Source organism: Natator depressus, chromosome 3 (genome assembly GCF_965152275.1).
Source record: "Natator depressus isolate rNatDep1 chromosome 3, rNatDep2.hap1, whole genome shotgun sequence".
Taxonomy (NCBI): domain Eukaryota; kingdom Metazoa; phylum Chordata; order Testudines; family Cheloniidae; genus Natator; species Natator depressus.
Window position 1 is genome coordinate 111676977 of NC_134236.1, and position 20902 is coordinate 111697878.

The 20902-nt window shown below is 40.8% G+C and overlaps 1 protein-coding gene across 1 annotated transcript in view; it reads left to right on the top strand.

Annotated features, from left to right (window-relative positions):
- Positions 1-19617, top strand: part of ADGB (androglobin) — a 231146-nt gene extending 211529 nt beyond the window's left edge. Inside the window, exons 30-35 of the mRNA XM_074948571.1 lie at positions 1973-2154; positions 4454-4609; positions 6168-6273; positions 14725-14833; positions 17401-17584; positions 19245-19617. Coding sequence (XP_074804672.1) covers positions 1973-2154; positions 4454-4609; positions 6168-6273; positions 14725-14833; positions 17401-17584; positions 19245-19436 — 929 coding nt within the window. The 3' untranslated portion in view covers positions 19437-19617. The remainder of the gene's footprint in view (positions 1-1972; positions 2155-4453; positions 4610-6167; positions 6274-14724; positions 14834-17400; positions 17585-19244) is intronic.
- The last annotated feature ends 1285 nt before the right edge of the window (positions 19618-20902 follow it).

Genomic DNA, 20902 nt, shown 5'->3' on the forward strand with positions numbered 1-20902 from the left:
ATACAAACTTTGTATATATAAATATTTTATCTTTAAACGTTAATAATTCACAGAATAGTGCACATGCCCCAGCTTGATTTATTGTGGTAATATGCTATGGCAATAGGATATTAAATATAAAGTCATTAATGTAATGATATTGTAACTTCAAGTTATATCATCAATATTTATTTCATACTAGCATTTCCTCTAGAGTTTTTATTATTTTCAATATTTACAGTGATTGCTTTAATTTTTGCTTTCATTTGTTAATATGTGCTTCAGCGATTTTGAGTCAATTTAAGCTTAGCACTGCAGTGCCATCATATATTATTTAAATCTAGTATGAGAAGACATTTTTCTACATAATAAAAATAATATTTCAGACTGTATGCATTTCTTTGTTGTTTACTTATCTTTTTATAGTCCCATATAACCCAAAGAAGGAGACTGCTCCAGTCTTTCCACTGGCTTCAGTGGGCTTTGGATCTGACCCCATGGCAGGATGGCTTGCACTCAGTTGAAGGAGTGTAGGAGCACAGTTATGGCACTGCATTTGGCACTAAGGGCTTGTTTACATGTGGGATAATGCGCACACTATAAAGGGTGTGATTTCCAAAGTGCACTAAAGTGTTGAGCATTACTTAGTCTGTGTAGACCCTGCTGGTGCACACTGAGGATTCCCTAGTACACTTTACAGCTTTGTTTGAAACAATACTGTGTAAAGCACACTGGGGAACCTTTAGTGAGCACCAGCAGGGTCTACACTGACCAATTGATGAGCAACATGTTAGTGCACTTTAGGAATCACACCCCTGTAGTGTGCATACGCTACTGTGTAGAAAATCCCTAAGAAAGGGGGCTTTGTAACAAAAAGATTTCAAGAAATATTGATTGACAGGCTATAAAATAGTTACATTTTTCTTTACACTCTACCAATCCCCATTTCCCAAATAGGATTAACTATCTACCTTTTGTAATCAAATCTACATGTTCAACATAATCTTTCTGTATATTTCAAGGCATATGAATTGATGATAAGATTCAGATTTCAAACTCAAAATTTTTTAGCTCTCTGAGACAGTTTGAGATCTAGCTCATTGTTCAGTTCAACACATAAATTGTGTGTGCTATTTCGAGTTTCTGTGTTTGTCCTTTTTAAAAACAAGAATGTTAAATGCAAAAACATCTGCTAAAATGCACACATAGCTAAGGGAAGATACCTCAGGAAGTTCAGTTCTGATTTTCTCAGCATCACTTACTCTGACACACTGCCACATACACAATATTGTGGTGCATACAGTAATACAAAATATGTTGGGATTGTCATCAGAGCCATAACTTTGAATTTCCTGATTTTAGTGTATATGAAATTCTATAAAATGTTATTAATCATTGCAATATTTTGCTTTCACTCTCCCCTGTATTTCCCATTTCACTCTCCATGCTTGTGGGCAATAAGAGGTGTAGCTTTACCCCACCCCACTCACACTCACCCAATACTGTGGCCAGCACAGCCGTGCTGCTGCATCAGGTGATATATGCTGCACCAAGTATTGGGCTCGCATAGGTGACATTTGTCTTGGAACGTGGTGGGGAACCAAGAGGGAGATTGTGGTTTTCTGAGTCATAGTTTGATTTCTGGGCTGCTCCTGGGTCAGTGAAACAATGCACAGCCCTGCACACAGGATTCATGGCAACACCACAGTTGAGCCCTAAGTAAGGTACTATTTAAGACAAATAAGGATATCAGAATCTGGCCCTTTCTAAGCCACGTATTAAAGTTTTTCTTGCCCTAAGTTTATTTTTCTCCTTTTTCTGCCATGCTAATTCAGTGCTTAATATCACAAAATCATTAACTGGTTTCTCTTTTTCTTTCTGTATTGTTGAATGGCTTTTCTGTTCCATCCCGGATATAATGTGGGGACATTTGTTCGCTGTTTGGCAATGGTGTTAAATAATTCACACAATCCTCACAACGATGTATGGATAGCACATGGTGAGAAACATGATGAATCCATTCCGGCAGTAAACCAGGATGCTTATAGCAATTTTGAAGGGGCAAAATCTGCAAGCACTCCTAAAACAACTAGAAAAACAAAAGATAAAGCAACTGAGAAGGCAGAAAAAGAAAAGTCCAGTAAAGATAAAACAGCGTCTAGACCAGAATCTCAGGTAAGAATAAATCCAGGAAGCCTGTAGATAAAGTATATGTGCAACCCCTACATTTCCTAGATGTTCTTTGGCATAAAATTATATTAACTTTCCATCACTTGGTGGTTCCATATTTACAAATAAATTGTGTCCTCATACAGAGTGTAAAAGTGCTTACAGGCAGCTAGACCAGAATAAGCAGGAATACATATATTTCTCTATACCATGCTTTGTCTCCTTCCTAAATATGTAGAAATGTTAGACGATATATGTAAAATATGTTTATCTTGTATTATATGATTGATGTACTTGTTTGACTGGTCACAACAATATCATTTTGGAGACAAGCTACACCCAGCCCCTTTTGGAGATCCAGCCTCATTTACATGAAAGATATGTTGATCTCATGACTTGCACTTCAGGGGAATTCCTGGCCCTAGTACACAGCCTAAGCAGCTATGCAATACTTGGGATTTCCACAGGGGCCCAAGAATGAAGAAAGGAGTCTTTCCACCACATCCAGCTTCAGGTCTGAAGTAGCTTTGGTGTTGGTTACAACCCTCCTATCAGGCAGCAAGACTGGCGTGGCTGGTGGAGCCACTTAGTGGTAGATTTGCTGGCATTGCCCTGCCCACCAACTCCCGTCTTCTGAGGTAGCACAATGTAAGGGTTCTGTGGCATGCAAGCAGTGTTCGTCCCCTGCAGAGGCTGCTTGCATCCTGCCTGCTCGTGTGGTCCTCCCTTGGCCAAGGGTGGGTAGGCAGGATTTGTTCCTTTTCCAAAGAGCTAAACACCAGTATATCAACTATCTGGTGCAAGGCTGCTGTCAGCCTTTCAGATCTACAGTATACTCCTATTTTAAGAGACCCATGATGCGGAGCTGAGAAGAGAATTTGACCATTATAGTGCACCTCTTTTATTTTGAAAATTCGATGTTTTGCTCACAAAATGGACAATGTTCTGATAACTGAAACACTACTGTAAAATCCCCTCGTGAACGCAAACACTTAGGGAGAAAACGTGATTTGTGTCAAAGATTGATCAGTTTGTAGAAACCTTCACATCTTTCAAAACTTTTTTAAATTGCTCCAAGTGCTAATTTCTTTTGTTTCTAAAAACTTTCATAATTTCTTAAAATTAAAAAATATGTATAATTAAGATATTTTAAATGACCATAAGATTTGTGCAAACTGACAAAAGCCAGCTTACACCCATGGAATTGACTTCATTGGAGCTACTGCCAATATACACAGGTATAAAAGTAAGAGCAGAATCAGGCCCAGTAAATTCCAGATCGACAGTGAGCCAAGTCATTAAAATGGAGTGAGGGGCAAAAGCAAAGATAAACCATTTTTAGCATACAATCTTTACTAAATGGTCTAATTGACCTTTATAGATTGCAGATAGGCTAATTCCCAAGGAGGGAAACGAATGATAATTCATCCTTTAGTGGTATCATTTTAATTGTAATCATCCTTCTACGGGAAACCCATAGGAGGGAGTTAAAGTGAAGGATGTCTCCATGAGGTTTTCATGCAGAATTTCTCCCTAATTGTTCTGGGAGGCCTCTTCATATACCTACAGTTTCATGTGGGGGAGGTGAGGGAAATCCATGCTAACTATGGGATGCATCTTTAGCATTGTCCTCTGGTCCTTGGCAGTACAGCTTCAATGAAGCCACACTGTCAGGGCTTCTGCAACTCCAGGTGTTGTCCTCAGAAAATCTATAGAACCTCCAGTTGTGTTAGATGTCTACCATCAGCTCTGCTGGGAATGGGAAAAGACATGCCCACCTCCTCTCTGCATGTATCTTGACTGTTCAGCGAGCCCTTTGTAGGATGTAGGCAAAAGGTGACATGCTGCTACAGAGGTGGCTGAGACTCTTTCTATTCAAAAGGAGCTCTGCACCTGAACTGATCAGGCACAATTGGCTTATTAGTCAGAAAATTACCGTCCTTTTCCAAAATGATTATCTCATTGGTAAGCTAGTGTCAGTGAGAGACATTTATTTTTAACATTGATATACTTGAAATGGAATAAGAGAACTTTCATGATGATTTAAGTCCAGCCATCTGGTGTGCAGCCACTCCCTACTGAGTGTGAGCATACCTGTGAACATCAGAGGATGGCATTAATAAAAAAGAGGCTTCCTTTGGCAATCATGCTCTACCAAGCAGTGAATATTAAAAGTGTGCAGGACTCTCAAAAAAGTCGGAAATTATCAAAGAGCAGAAAAAAATGACTAGATCCTAAAAAGAAATAATGAATGTAGACTAACCAATAAGTTTAGTTCACTGGCTTTCCTCCATTCCACCTTCAGCAATCTGATCCGAACAAACCTTACTGGATCTTGCGTCTCGTCATTGAACAGAGTGAGGCAGAGGTGCTGGAACTGAAGAAAGACACAGAGAGAGCAGATGAGATCAAAGCCATGAAACAAGCATGGGAGTCTGCAGAACCAGGAAGAGCTGTCAAGGTAATCGGAGCTCATCCTATTACAGTTACATTGTGTAAAAAGTCCCAAGGGTGGTTTGTGTCAGAACAGTACCAATTAGGAGCTCTGCATTCACTCCCCAGAAAGAGGGACAGTGTTGCACAGTTTAAAGAGTGAGAAGTACCCATGGGAGTCGATTAACAGCCTTCCCCTGGGGACAGACCTGTAAGGAAATGCTTCATATCCATTACTTGGGTCCTACTCCTGCAATCAGACTCACGCAGCCCAAACCTTGCACCTGTGAGCATCTGATTGCGGAAACATGGCCCAATTTCATAGAGATAGATTTTGAAAAGCTTACTGAGGAAAAACATTGAAGTCAGGGGTAGTTCCTGCCTGAGGAAAGACTTTGGGATTTGGCCCAGAGTAAAGAGTGTTTTTTATTTATTAGTTTATTACTACTTTTTACTGTTGCTAAATCTAAATGAAATGCAAAAGCAATTTTTAGAGAATTTTTTTAATTTTCCAAAAAACAGATCATAGTATTAAGAATACAGTCCAAACTTCTACAGAATCTCTCATTGACTGTTAGTGAGTAGCACTTTAAATTCTGGTTTTTGTCAGTGTTCTGTTCTTTATGGTTAACAACAGGTTGTTTTTACTGTGTAAGTGCTAACAGTTAAACAGCATCAAATGATTACAACAGTAATTGCTTAATCTAAGGGGGAAAGATATTTGTTTAAATATTTATTTGTATTGCTGATTTCTTATGTCAGTTCACACGCTGACACAACATATGTTATATGATGCCATAACAGGAGGAAAGGCAACGTGTAAAACAGGCTTTGTTTCTCCAGATATATTTGCAGGTAACCCAGCACTAGATCTGTGTAAAAATCTCAATTTTTGCTTCCTGCCTCAGGAAGAGTTATAGACAACAGCCTAATGATGCATTGTTTATAGATGCTCCAGACAGCATTAGTATCATATATGTGGCATATACTGTATATATTCAGTGTGCAAAGACTTGTAGTGATAAAAAAGCCAGCCACTTGAGTTTTAAGCTGTTATTAAAATTTTATTGCATACTCTTGGTTTTACTGAACCACAATCATGAGGACTTATTTAGGGACTCCTGCACATTCACTTAAGGTGCACTTGACATAAATAGCAGTGTCACTTTATTTCCCATGAGTATGGCATGTTAAAACTAAATAACAGATGTTTTTAAAACATATATTGAAAAACTGAATGTCAGATATTGGCAAATTGTTACTGCTTCAGAGAAGATTTAAGCAATGCCCCTCTAGAGTATATTTGTGACACAAGTCACTCTCCCATATTTATCCTTTTTTCAGTGGGTCACTAATCAGCCATGAGGGATGACTTTCTTACTTATCAAAACAAAACCACTCACCAATAATCATAAATCATATATCAACCCTTACTAAGGGTTTACTAGAGCTAAAAATTCCTTTAAAAAGATTTCTTGCATTATTTGTTACAGTTTCCTTTTTAAAAAAGATTCTTTGACATTTAAAGTAGTTTGCAGTACTTCTATTTTTTAATTATCCAGACTAAATCATTTTTTGTTTTCTAGGCTTTTCAGGAACGTATGCACTTTGTTAATAAGTGCACACAGAAGCCCACAGAGCCCACAGCTGAGCCTGAAAGTGTCAGTGTTGCACTGGGTCCAGGGGAAGGAGGTATGGGTATAACTTTTCTGCAAAACAAGTTGTCCTACCTAGAAGAATTCTAATTTAAAGTTATTCAGAAGGAGTAATTACATGGCAGGCAGGAGGCTGCCGAAATGAAAATTCTGTGAATCGCTATAGTATAGACTTTTCTGTGATGCATCCTAAATTATGGCCCATGCATGTCTTAGCCTATTTTTTAATACAGACTTGTGATCCTAGGAGATTAAACATCCCATCGTGCGTTACTCTTTTGATCAGAACAACCTTTCTCATTAAATGCTGATGGCAAATGGATAACATAGCTCTCCTCAAAATTGTTCAGTGCACATTGGGGTTCTAACTAGTAAATGCTACTTTAGTTATTTGTGTACGTTCATTGCAAAAACACATACCCTATTGAACTATGTTTGATGTAGAGGTCATAGCTGTAGAAATATTAAAAATGAATTCAGAAGCTGAAATAGTCACCATGATTCAAGGACATTACTATTTCTTGATGTTCATTTTCTGTTTTAATGTAATCCTTCTGAAAAGGGCCAGACTGACCATTCTGGAAAGTGACGTACTAGCCACAGAGCATATGCAGCACATGCTGTAGCAGCACAAGCTTCTCCACAGACTCTACAAATGTCATCCAACTTTCTGGCAGGGCATATTTCTAGGGGTAGCTCAGTTTCCATTTCCTAACAATCTCTGGACTCTGTGAGAATTCCAACAAGAGTAAAATTGTCCTGGTGGTTTTTTTTGGTGCAGCACCTTGCTGCTATGAATAGTACTGAGATCAGCCCACCAGAGAGTACACAGTATCAAATACCAACCTGATTGTAACAACATTGGTCTCTGTGAATTTGGGTGGAATTCAAACGTGTGACTAATATGTGCACGAATCAAAAATATGTCCACACCCACTCATTAAACGGTTAACACTAATACATTGCCAAATAGGAAAATAATTCTTAACTGTATATATCAGAACATAAAGCCCAAGAGATTGTCACCTCGCCCACCATGTGTTGTGCTTTATAGGTATACTGCAATAGCTACTTCTTACATTTTAAATGGAGTTAAATCTCGAATTTTTATTTCCTTGTATATTAGTTTGTAGAACAGAGTCCCCATAATTAATAGTTATCCTGCAGCTGCTTTTAGGATGAGTTCCCCTTATCTGGAGAGAGACACACCTGATGTCTAGACTTCTCCTACAATATATACAAAATGTTGCTGCCTTACTGCTGGCCATTTAGGTTTGTACAAGAGAAGCAATTTTAAATTTCGCAGTGGTTTTCAAACTGAGGTACGCGTACCCCAAGGGTTATGTGAGCACTCATCATGAGAAAAATCCTGAAATGGCAAACTTATCCCTTACAGACCTTTTTTTTCTGTTTTCATAGGTATATTATAACCCTATTTTAGATGGGGGGGTATGTGGTAGACTACATTATTTGGAAAGGGATATGCAGCCTAAAACATTTGAAAACCATTGTGTTAAGGAATACACAGTAATGAAAAAATTCTGGGCAGCATTTCCAGCAGATTAATTTTCTGAGTAAAATTGTATCATACTCCTTCAGTAAATCAGAAATGTTGATCATATGTTTCATTTATTCTGAACCTGCTGATTGCCCCCCTTACTTGACACACATTTATTATTTTTAAAACCACAGCTATATTTCATACATTTAATACAGTTCAACTGTTTTGGGTCTGGAGTGCTCAGAACATGAGTGCAACATGATCATTTGATTAACACGGTCACCAACCATGTACTGAATGCCAAAATTTGAACTAAATTGAGCATTTACGTTCTGATCCAAAGACTCTTGAAGTAAATGGAAGACTTTCCGTTGATTTTGATGGGTTTTGGATCAGTCCCTTAAAGAGTGGCAATTGGAGAAAGGGGCCTTTGAGAGCATTTTTGTGTGCATTATCTTTGTAAATGTTGTTTTGTTCTGGAGAATAATTATCTGATGAATAGCCCCAAAGGCACTTACAATTATTCATTTAGCACCCTTGCTAGACCACCATGTAGAAGGCTCCTTCACTACCCATATGCTACATGCTCAGCCCCCCATGCACAGTACCATAGGCCAGCTACCGCAAATAAGGTACAGTAGGCCACAGCCAGCTGATATTCTGGGGGAGTGGCTGTCCTGGTAAAGTCCATCTACCACAAAATTTGTGTGGGAGAAGGAAAGGAAGGTGGTATAGTTCTTGTACACAAGGCTATATTAAGGCATAAGCACTGTAGACCTGGGTCTAGGGCTGCAGCTCCTGGAGTCATGGGATGACATCAGGAATTCAGCTTTAATTTTTAAAAAAGTTATTTTTCTAGCCCTCATGCTTGCAAAGAAAAACTTGAAATGTGAATCAAGTGTAACTGATGTAGTATCACTTGCCTGGCTCTGCAGACAGCCTGCGAAATAGCTCTCTGAGACATATGAAGTGGGACATGAACTCTCTGACAGGCAGGAACATCTTAACGGAACATCTTGTTGCTTTCCGGGGCCCTCGTCAACACTACCCCAGCAGAGGATGTGGGCTAGGAGGAGAAGCAAATCTCCTTTCTGCTGTCCTGTCTTGGCTTTGCTGGGCTAGTGATGGAAGATGCCTCCCCACGCTGCTCTAGTGGGTAATAGCTGAGGCCTTCAGGACAGACAACAGTCCTTTTAAAAACAGAGACTAGTGATCCAGGGAGGGGAGAGTCCCAGTTTGGCCAAAGAGAAGTGATGGTCCCCACCCAACACTAGCCCAGGCCAGGGTTCTTGTGTAGGTGGCTTCTCCTTCCCACTCGGGGAAGGGCCACAAGGGGACCAAGATCGGCTTAATCTGGCCATGTTTGTATTTAAGATTAAAAATTCAACAGCTGAAAAATACATCAGCAATAAATGAAAATGTTGTGCTCTCTGCCTTATATAAACGGGAGAGCAAGAACAGTGAAGCTTTCTCAGTAAATTAAACTCTTATCAAACCAAAACAATCTTGACTCATTTAATCCTATTGTCACAGAATGACATAGTGTTGTGCACAAGTTGTGTAATAAAAAACACAACTGATGTCAACCTGAGGGAAAGTTGGAGTTGTAAAGAGATGAAGCATTGAACATGTATAGATTTTAAAATATCCTGTTTAAAATCTTGAGTTTTATTCAAAGTTTTGGAACAGGTACAGAGAAGGGCTACTAGGATGATCCGAGGAATGGAAACCCTGTCTTATGAAAGGAGACTCAAAGAGCTTGGCTTGTTTAGCCTAACCAAAACAAGGCTGAGGGGAGATATGATTGTTCTCTATAAATATATCAGAGGGATAAATACCAGGGAGGGAGAGGAATTATTTAAGATCAGTACCAATGTGGATACAAGAACAAATGGATATAAACTGGCCATCACGAAGTTTGGACTTGAAATTAGACAAAGGTTTCTAACCATCAGAGGAGTGAAGTTCTAGAACAGCCTTCCAAGGGGAGCAGTGGGGGCAAAAGACATATCTGGCTTCAAGACTAAGCTTGCTAAATTTATGGAGGGGATGATATGATAGGATAGCCTAATTTTGGCAATTAATTTATCTTCGACTATTAGCAGTAGATTTGCCCAATGGTCTGTGATGGGATGTTAGATGGCGTGGGATCTGAGTTACTACAGAGAATTCTTTCCTGGGTGTCTGGCTGGTGAGTCTTGCCCACATGCTCAGGGTTTAGCTGATCGCCATATTTGGGGTTGGGAAGGAATTTTCCTCCAGGGCAGATTGGCAGAGGCCCTGGGGGTTTTTCGCCTTCCTCTGCAGTGTGGGGCACGAGTCACTTGCTGGAGGATTTAAACCCTGAAGTCTTTAAACCACGATTTGAGGACTTCAGTAGCTCAGACATAGGTTAGCGGTTTGTTACAGGAGTGGGTGGATGAGATTCTGTGGTCTGCGTTATGCAGGAGGTCAGACTAGATGATCATAATGGGCCCTTCTGACCTTAAAGTCTATGATTCTATGACGAGCAGTTCTGTGAATTCTATTTCCCTCCCCGCCTTAACAGGAACTTAGAGTCAAGTAATTAGACTGGAAAATAGGGAGTTTAGATATGCCAGCTTAGCGATTAGATTTCAGTAGTGATTTGGGCCTTCAATTTAATTTAATTTTATTTTATTTCTTGCTATTTATTAATTGAGTTTGTCATTTTACCCATATACGCAATTTCGGAGGATCGTCCAGCGGGGGAGAGCAATTTTTTTTAACAGCAATGAATGCACATTTAGCTTTTCATATGAAGCATTTCAAAACTCTTTTTAAAAATTAATTTGAAACAGCTACAGTTATCTGCAAATACTGACACAAAAGCTTCCAGCCTAGGAGTAAAATCTTTTAATGCTCAAGCACTATCTTTCTTGTTGCTGGGGAGAAAATTCCAATAATATCTTTAAAAGCCTCTTGTTGGTTGCTGTATTAAATAAAGGAACCAGATACTTTCATAGAAACAAACTATAGTGAGCACCATTACATCTTGAAATTTACCCAAGTACTTGTAGTCAAATTTGCCACAGCTTTTGCAGCATTTCATAGTCAAAGTAAAAGGAATACAGCAAATACCACAGTGTAGGGTTTATACAGTGGTGTGGTTAACATCACCCTGGTGGAAGCCATGACCCCGATGGATAACTACGTGCTGGCCAATAGTCCAGTCTCACCGACACCGAGGACAGGGGCCCCCAGAACCAGGACACCGAACCCTAGCAAGGGCCATGCTAGGAGAGGAGGCTGAGGGTGGCTGAGCCAGTCACCCCCCTTTGGATTGCACCCACCCAGAGGACATGACCAAGGTGGAGCAGTGAGGGGACCAGGATTGCCAAGGAAAGGGGTATGCCCCACTTGGAGACCCTACGGCCCCAGAAGGGAACCAGCCGCCTCTGACCCTGAAGGGGAGCTGCTTCGAGTGTGCACAGGAAGGGCATGTTAGGCAGGAGTGTTCCTTTATGGATTGCAGCTATGGCCAGGCATGAATGGCAGGCACTAAAGATTGTAAGTGGGGCCCAGCCAAAATGCTGCTTGCAGGTATGGGTCAAAGAGCTGAAGAGATGGGCCTGGTAGTCTCCAGGTGTAGCCAAACCATTGTACGGGCAACCATGATAGCGTCTCCCAATATTCCAGATGTTCCAATCTACCCCGAGCGCATCCATGGGGATGTGTGACTCTACCCTGTGACAAACATGCTGCTGAGGGTAGGAGGTCACATGGAGACTTTCCGAGTCAGCCTGGCAGCCACCCTGACCTACTTGATCATTTTAGGGCAAGCCTGGAAGTGGATTAGGGAGCTCCTCAAGCACTGGAGCAGGAATCCCCCACAGACAGCAACCCAGAGCTGAAAACGAGCAGGCTTATGGGTCAAGATATGGCAGAAGACCCTGGAGGAGGGCTCCTCTGGATAGCCAGGGGACACCAACTCAGCAGCCTGCTAGCTCTAGGGACACCCGAGGAAGTAAGTCATGATTGGCTTACCAGAAGATGAGGACTTTGTGTGGGAACAACAAGAGGACTAGACACTAAGCCACACCTGGGAGCAGGTGGCCATCTCTGAAGGGAAGGAGGGTGAAATCCAATGGGCAAAGCAGTGGCCCCCATTTCGAACTCTGGAACAAGCAGCTTTACTGAGTCATGAGAGACCCCCAAGTCCCCTCCCCCTCCCCCGCAAGTGATGGCTACTGGTACCCAAGAAGTTCTGCTGGAGGTCACCACACTTAGGGAGAGAAAAGACACTGGAGAGGGTGGCCCTTAGAGTCTTCTGGCCAGGCATCCACAAAGAGGTGCATAACTTCAGTGCCTTGTGCCGCAAATGCTAGCTGACAGGGCCCTAAGGGATGCCAAAGACCTCCCTAATCTGCTCCCCGTGGTGGGTGTACCCTTCAAATGGGTAGGAATGGATTTAGTGGGCACCCTTCAGAAGAACGAACAAGGCCACCATTATATATTAGTGATAGTAGAATGTGCCATGTAGTACCCTGAAGCCAACCCACTACACACAACTAATGCACCCACCATAGCGAATGAACTCATGAAGATCAGAATATGAAGGCAAACATTGACAGACAAGGGATCCAACTTCTCGTCTGAACTGATGCAGGAATTGTGCAAACTGCTGAAGATCAAAGCCCTCAGGATTTCTGTCTACCATCTGCCAATAGATGGGCTGGGGGAGCTGTTCAGTGGGAAACTGAAAGCCATGTTGAGCAAATTCATTGACACAGACCCTTGGCACTGGGACCAGCTGCTACCATCAAGCCTCCTTGGGGTTCTCGCCCTTTGACCTTCTGTATGGGAGGCAACCCAGAGGAATTTTGGCCCTCCTTTGGGGAGCATGGGAAGAACAGGAGTCTCTGGTCATGGGCTCAGTGCAGTATGTGCTCCAACTACGGGTACACCTGAAAACACTAGTGGGATTTGCCAAGAAAAACCTGTTGAAGGCCCAACAAACCCAGAAATTTACCTACAACAAGGGGGTACAATGTGGACATTCAAACGAGGAGACAGGGTTATGGTATTACTCCTGACATCTGAATCAAAACTATTGGCCCAGTGACAGGGGCCATCTGAAGTAGTAAGAAAGGTAAGGCCAATGGACTATAACATCCATCAGCCTGTGAGATGGAAGAACATACAAATGTATCACATCTGATAGCCCCGTATGCCCCAGAACCAGAAGTGGGGCCTCAAGCCATTACATCCCTGGACCAAATCCCTGTGCCAGTGGGGTCAGAGATCGACTGGAGGCAGTAAGCCCAAATTCTACAACTGACTCAGGCCTTCCCCATGGTGTTTTTTGCCCTCCCAGGGAGGACTCCCTTAACCCAACATCACATTGCAATGATGCCCAGACAGAGAATCATCAAGCCCTGCTGAAGATGTAGAAAGCACCCCTGGCTATGCTAAACCTGGGGGTCATCGAGGAATCCCACAGTGAGTGGAGGAATCTTTTTGTGCTAGTGCCAAAACCTGATAGCTCAACAAGATTCTACATAGACTTTAGAAAGATCAATGCTATATCAAGAATCAACATGTATCTGGTGCCTCAGGTGGATGAGCTACTACAGAGACTGGGAACCCCGAGTACCATGTTTGATTTGACCAAGAGGTACTGGCAAATCCCCTGGACAAAGGCATCCTGGGAAAAGACAGCCTTCCCTACTCCCTTCGGCCTCTATCAGTTTGTGACCATGCCCTTTGGCCTGCGTGGAGCAGCCGCCACCTTTTAGTGACTGATAGACAAGGTGCTGCATCCCCACTACCATTATGCAGCTGTCTATATTGATGACATAGCCATCTATAGCTGCAGCTAGGAAGACCACCTACAGCACATCAGTGCGATTATATAGGCCCTCAAGAAGTCAAATCCTGCCAAATACCACCTGGGACAGAGAGAAGTAACATACCTTGGGTACACTATGGGACAGGACCGGCTACATCCCCTGGCGGATAGGGTCCATGCATTGACCTATTGCCTGACCCCATCAACCTAGAAGCAAGTACCACATTTCCTAGACCTCGCTGGCTATTATAGGCTGTGCCTGGCTTCACCACAGTAGCTGCTGCCCTTACTGACCTGGTAAAAAGCACCCGCCGCAGAAAGGTGCAAGGAACAGAGGAAAGTGACAAGGCCTTCAGAACTTTGAAGAAATCGCTAACCCAGATGCCAGTTCTCTTCAACCATAATTTTTCAAAACTGTTTATCCTCCAGATGGACACGTTGGAAGTGGGTCTCTGGGCTATGTTGACCTAAGAGGTAGAACTACTAATTTCATACAAAATTTCAAATGCTACATAATTTAGAGATGAAACAGAGCTGTAACATTTGGATCAAAAATTCAAACAAACCACAGTCTGGGGGCACATGAGTCTAAGATTTTAATCTGGTCTGTTATGAAGATGGGGTCAAAAACTGAATTCTGATTTCGGATTCAACTCTCCTTTCCCCCGCAAAGCTCAGAGGACTTTGGACCTGGGGTTTTGCTTTAGGTCTGTCAGCACTTACAGTATCATAGCAATCTCCCGACACCAGACATAATAAAGGTTGAAAAATTGTTTCTGTAATAAGCCCTTAATTTCACATACTCATAACTATCTCACACTTTTGCCTTTGGGGCTGATACTTTGCTCTCGGATCCTTTGGGGAGATGAATAACTTGGAAATGGCTGAAATTGGCCATAGTAGTTTGTGAGCAATATGAGTTTAACTAAGTTTATATATAAAATAGATATTGTGAAGGTTTAAAAATGTTCCTTGACAGATGTACAATACTTTCCATCTTCTAGGATTCTGTAGTGATAACACAAGAAATAGCAGTAGCTAAATGTTAGTTGTTCTCCTGCTCAGCTTGTAATAAATAATGTGTGCTGCTGAGCCAGAAGAGGATAGAACTTTATTAAGAAGGAGAGGAAAATTTTCATGGCAAAACAAAGTAACCAGTTTAATCTATTTTATTGCAGATGCAGTTTCTCCTGTGCCTGAAATAACAGCATCACCAGCAGGCACTGACACAAGCACACAAGCTCAGCAAAAGGAATGGGAACCTCTAGACCTAACCCCCTACATTAGGTAAATTGTAGCAAATGTAATTAAATGCTAAAAAATATGTTAATGCGGTATTTACAGTAAGAATTTACAAATAGAAGAGTTAGAAATGCATTATATTGTTTCCACAACTCTAACTCATCCCTGGGTGCATACAGTATAGACTACAGTACTTTGAATTACTGTATATGGTATTAGCCTTTATATGCCTGTCACAGTAGTTGTAGAAACCACGATCGCATTCTGAGCTCACTTTCATGTTATGAAACTGAAGTAATTCAGCTGAAGTCAATAGTTTTTTCACATTTACAGAGGTATAAGTGATATCAGAATTCGGCTTGATACCTGACTTTTGTGTGTTTAAAATCTATGCCTTATTATATCTAAGTGCAATTAATTTTCTTTGTATAAAAATAAATAAAACAGGAATTGAACAATAGCACAATGTGTGACATGAGAATTAAATAGGTGGAATCCAGACAATGCACATGCTGGGAAATTTATTTTAATGTGTGTTAGTTTCAATGATCAGACATTAAAATAATCATACTTAGTGCACTTCCAGTATGTCAGTGTGTGATGCAAGATTCAAGTACTATATTTAATGCACATGTAATGTAATGATACATTTAAATAAATATGTATAATCACTGGAATAAACACATTTTACTGCGTGTTAATGTGCAGCTATCTAGATATAGACACACTTAGGCCCCAGTTCACTGAAGCATGTTTTAAGTCCGTTCCTATTCAGGCCAGCAATTAAGCACATCATTGACTTCAACGGAACTTAAGCACATTGTGACGGGTTAGGTCACAGAGATCCCCTTGGGACTGTCACCTGATGTGCCGAGACTATCTCTGAGTCGTTTTCCCTGCCAGCTTGGGACTTCAGTACCCTGTCTTGTTGAGCCAGACACGCTAGCCTGCTGCAAACACAGACCCAGGTCCAAACCACGTCCACCAAAAGCTGCAGACTTAACTGAAAACAGCTTAAGAAGTGCTCCTGTCTCTAGCACCCAGATACCCAGTTCCCAGTGGGATCCAAACCCCAAATAAATCCATTTTACTCTGTATAAAGCTTATACAGGGTAAACTCATAAATTGTCTGTCCTCTCTAACACTGATAGAGAGATATGCAGAGCTGTTTACTCCCCCAGGTATTAATTACTTACTCTGGATTAATTAATACGCAAACAGTGATTTTATTAAGTATAAAAAGTAGGATTTAAGTGGTTCCAAGTAATAACAGACAGAACAAAGCAAATCACCAAGTAAAATAAAGCAAAACATGCAAGTCTAAGCCTAATACATTTAAGAAACTGATTACAGATGAAATCTCACCCTGAAAGATGTTCCAATAAGCTTCTTTCACACACTAGATTCCTTCCTAGTCTGGGCCCAATCCTTTCCCCTTGTACAATCCTTGTTAGTTCCAGCTCAGGTGGTAACAGGGGGATTTCTCATGACTGGAACCTCCTTTGTTCTCTTCAACCCCCTTTTATAGCTTTGGCACAAGGCAGGAATCTTTTGTCTCTATGGGTCCCCACCCCTCCTTCCAAATGGAAAAGCACCAGGTTTAAGATGGATTCCAGTACCAGGGGACATGGTCACATATCCTGTGAGACCCCCAAGCCTTCATTCTTCCTGGCCTGACTCACAGGAAGGCTTGCAAGTAAACAGAGCCATCTACAGTCAATTGTCCTGGTTGATGGGAGCCATCAAGATTCTAAACCACCATTAATGGCCCACACTTTGCATAACTACAATAGGACCTCAGAGTTATATTTTATATTCCTAGTTTCAGATACAAGAATGATACATGCATACAAATAGGATGAACACACTCAGTAGATTATAAGCTTTGTAATGATACCTTACAAAAGACCTTTTGCTTGAAGCATATTCCAGTTACATTATAGTCACACTCATAAGCATATTTTCATAAAATCATATGAAGTGCAATGTCACACACTTGCTTAAAATTAAGCACATATTGAAGTGCTGTCCTGCATATGGACAATTTCCTGAATCAGTGCTTTAATTGGGAAGGAAACTGGTATAATATTGAAGAGAATGAAATTAAGACAGCAGACAATTTGACCCAATATCTTGTCACATGCTTGACTCTTTCTAGGATTTTATGTTATGTCTTCAATAGTTTATAGCATCTTTATTTCTCAATCAATTTTTATTAACATCATCAAAACGCTTACAGGTACTCACTGAGCACATACCGTTTTAAAATTGTGTTGAGTTATTGCAATATGAAAAAGATCTGAAAATGTCCCTGTTCTGTGAGAAACACCTGAATTCCCATCCAGATAACTAAAATAGGGATGAGTACAATTTTACCAAAATTTTAAAACAAAGGATCAAGCATGAGAAATTTTGGCCAGAAGAATCATTTTTCCAGTTATGATCATCGGTAAACAATGGGAGAGAATAAAAGTGGCTCCTTAGCCATACTTAGAATCATGATATAACATTGAATTGTACAATTAGATATATTGTATACAGGCGATCAGTCATGTAAAAACTGTTCTAATCTGCCTTTGAAGTGAGACAAATAATGTTTGTATTTCCTACAGAAAAACAGTGCCTGAGCCTGTGCTAAGAAATGAGTCTATCATTCAACAGCAGGAGCTGCGTAAAGCAGAAGAAATAAATCATTTTAGGGAGCTTCGGCAGCTGGTTCTGGAACAAAGAGAAAAAGACCAAAATGCTCGCACATTATTGAAGCAAAATATGCTTGAAATGTATGAGCATCTACAAGTAAGTCCATAGATAGGTTTTCTGTGATTTCAGCCACCTATGCACACACACCCATTTGGCCTTCTATAATAAGTACACTTCATTAGAGTAAATGAGCCTGAAATTTCACTTGAGCCATGGTTAAAGCACAAGGTTCCCAGAAAAATATTAGTGTCACACAACATTGTGGAGGTGATACTCTAGAATACATTTCTTGAGGTACTACATTCTAGGGGCACTACTTTGTAAATACCGTAGCAGGATGGTTCAAAGTGAGAGTAAGCGGAGTGTTTGGTACATACTTGTATGTATGTCCTAGATCTGGCATTTCCAGTTTGGCCTGTTTTTGATGCAGAGCCATGTAGCTTTTTTCAGTAAGGAGAGGAAACTTAGTAGAAAATAAAAAACTGGATTGACAAAAAAATAATCATGGCTGATGTTTTCAGTTGAACAAGACAATATTGGTATGTTGCAGTCTTCCTGAAATCTGCATAAGGCCAGCTAGCAAGCTATTAGAGTTCTTAAGTCTTGATGAAACACAGCTACAAATAATGCACTCAGCAGAAGGTACAACATTAGTGCAGTATGTCAAGGTTGGGATCTATTTAATAGATGAAGTGGGTAAAGATACCTTAACAAAATTGACTTAAGCTTTAAGAGTCAATAAGAGCAATATGATTTTTGACAAGCAAGCCACAGGGACGCATTAATCACCATGAATCAAATGACCCCCGTCCTGATCTTTTAGAGTTGGATAAGAGCCAGTGAAAGTATCCTTCCAATAAGATGGATTGATTTATTGCAGTCATTTTAACTTTCTCCTTCATAAAAGCTCCCATATGCCATACTGAATGATTCACAATACATAAATAGGCATATAAAATAAACTGACGGATTACAGGCCTGCAACGGGTGAAGGGAGCTTGTAGGACTTGGTCCTTAATAAAGCACACACAATGATTTTCAGAATTTACTAGTGTTTTTAGGTGCCTTAATTTTAAGGTGCCCAACTTGGAACATCTTAAAAGGGCTTGATTTTAGAGGGTTGTTGTTCAGCACTCAAAATCTTCAGTCACTTCTGAACATCTTGGCCACACTAATCAGCACTTAAAGTGTTTTCATCCATAGATCTCAGAGCACTTTACAAGGATAGCTAAGTATCATTATTCCTGTTTTACAGATGGGGAATCTGAAGCATGGAGAGGTTAAGGGGGAAAATTTCAAAACTGAGTTTGGGGCCTAAGTCTCATTGAAGGTCAGAGGACCTGGACGGCTTAGTCAATTTTGAAAATGGGACTTAGCATAAAATTGTCAGGAGTGCCTAAATCTCATTTTCAAAAGTGACAAAGGCTCTTAGGAGCTTGATTTGCAATGATATTTAGGTCCCATAGTCACTTCTGATAGTGTGGATAGTCCTCTGTCCACACTAATTGCTTATGGTACTAGAAATGCTTTTAAAAAGAAGATTGTTGTAAACTATTTCCTCTTCTTCATGATGTAAAAGATCACCTGTTTGTAATCACTGAGCAACTCTGTCACAGGACTATAGACAATGCATATGCATTAACAAGTAAGGGAGAAACTAGAAGATCAGGAGCAAGAAACATAAATGTCAGGGTACACAACCTTATTATATATATGCATGCTCATTTGTTTGGGGGGGGGATTTGTTTTTGGATAGGCATCCTTAGATGAAGCACGAGGCAAGGTTCTCAGTGCTCGGGAAGCATACAGAAGTAAGCTACTAGAGGCTGAACTCAGAAAACAAGAAGCACTAGCCGCTGAAGAAGCAGCCGTTCGAGCAGAGCAAGAGAAGAAAAGTCCAGATGCACAGAAAAAAAAGCAAGGAAAAGGTGCAGGGAAAAAAAAGTAACTGCCTGAAAAGTTAACTCTACCCATTGTTTAGGAAAGAGAATTTATTTTTAATGATGAAAAGAATTATTCAGCATTTTTCTAAGTCGATGTTTTGTTACCCAGAAAATGCAGTTTTTTCTCTTTTCCAGGTATTATTCCAAAATCCATCTAGTATTTCTTTCTTTTTAACATGAAAAGTTTGTGGTTTTCATATGATAAATGATAATCACTACCATTACAGTTTATCTGTTTTAACTGAAATAAAATTTTGCACTAAAAATATTCATATTGTATCGGACTTGTTCTCCCAGTACCACGTGTCTGTCCCCCTATTTTTCAATTAAAAAAACCAGTCAACAAGAAGGCAATAACGTCGATGAAAGGATTGGATCAAAAAGAAAAGAGGTATTATTTTTAATAGGGCACGAGGAATCAAGAAAAGTCGCTTACCCTCATGTGGAAATTTCTCTAGCATTCCAAAAGGTTTACAGATGTCCAGTTTCAAGACTGTACCTAGGACCAGTTTCTTCAATGGGTTTATACTCTTGACTTCACCCGGGTCAAACTAAGGATGAATTTGGGCTCTTAGATTCTGTGTCACTGAATTTTGCAGAAACATGAACTCTTTCAGTGGATGATGAGTTGTGTTATGCATACTAATTAAGTAGTACTGCGCCATTCTATTTCATATGCAGAATTCAAAATGTTTAGAAAAGACATTCATACTAGACATCTCCAAGCTATTTGGCTACTACAGCTTTTTTTTTCTTCTTCACATCTAGCTCCACCCTCACAAATTCTTTCAAATCCTATGGGTAGCTCCCTAGGCTAGCCAACTGTGACCCTCATGTCACACCATTAAAAAGCTAGATTTATGGCTGTATACTAAAAATTGTGAGTTACTGGACCACATTACTCTCTTCCCCTTTTTTTCTTCCAGTCCAGGTCTCATTTCAGTTTTTATGTAGTAGTCTTTATCTTTTGCAGGGGGCAGTGAGGCGGGGGCATTTCATGTTGAGGTCACTGCTCAGTGTAATTCAGGTCCCATGGCGCAGTGGCTGATGGGCTTTCATCCAAGCGTTCTCAGGACAATTATTTGTTGGCCTCAGAGTGCAGCCACCAACTCTTGCTGGTGGCTGCTCTCACGCTTTTCCCTAAAATATTTAATTAACTTTAGGAAAAACAAATAAAAAGGCCCATACACACATCCAAATCATGTAGTGTATTTATTGCTAGCTACTAAGTCTGTTGTGAAAAGTGATTTTAACAAACATACATGTATCACTTTTCACAGCAGACTTACTCAGCCCCCGCAAGCCTGGGGACAAATTAAGCCCTGGATGGGGGTTTGGGGGGTGGGCAGCAGGGGCCAGGGGCAATGGGGGTCGGCGGCCAGGGGAGGCAGCAGGGGGCTGGAGCCTGAACCCCCGCATCTGAGGGATGGAGCCCAAAGTCGTGTAGCTGGAGCCTGCTGCCATGCAGCCG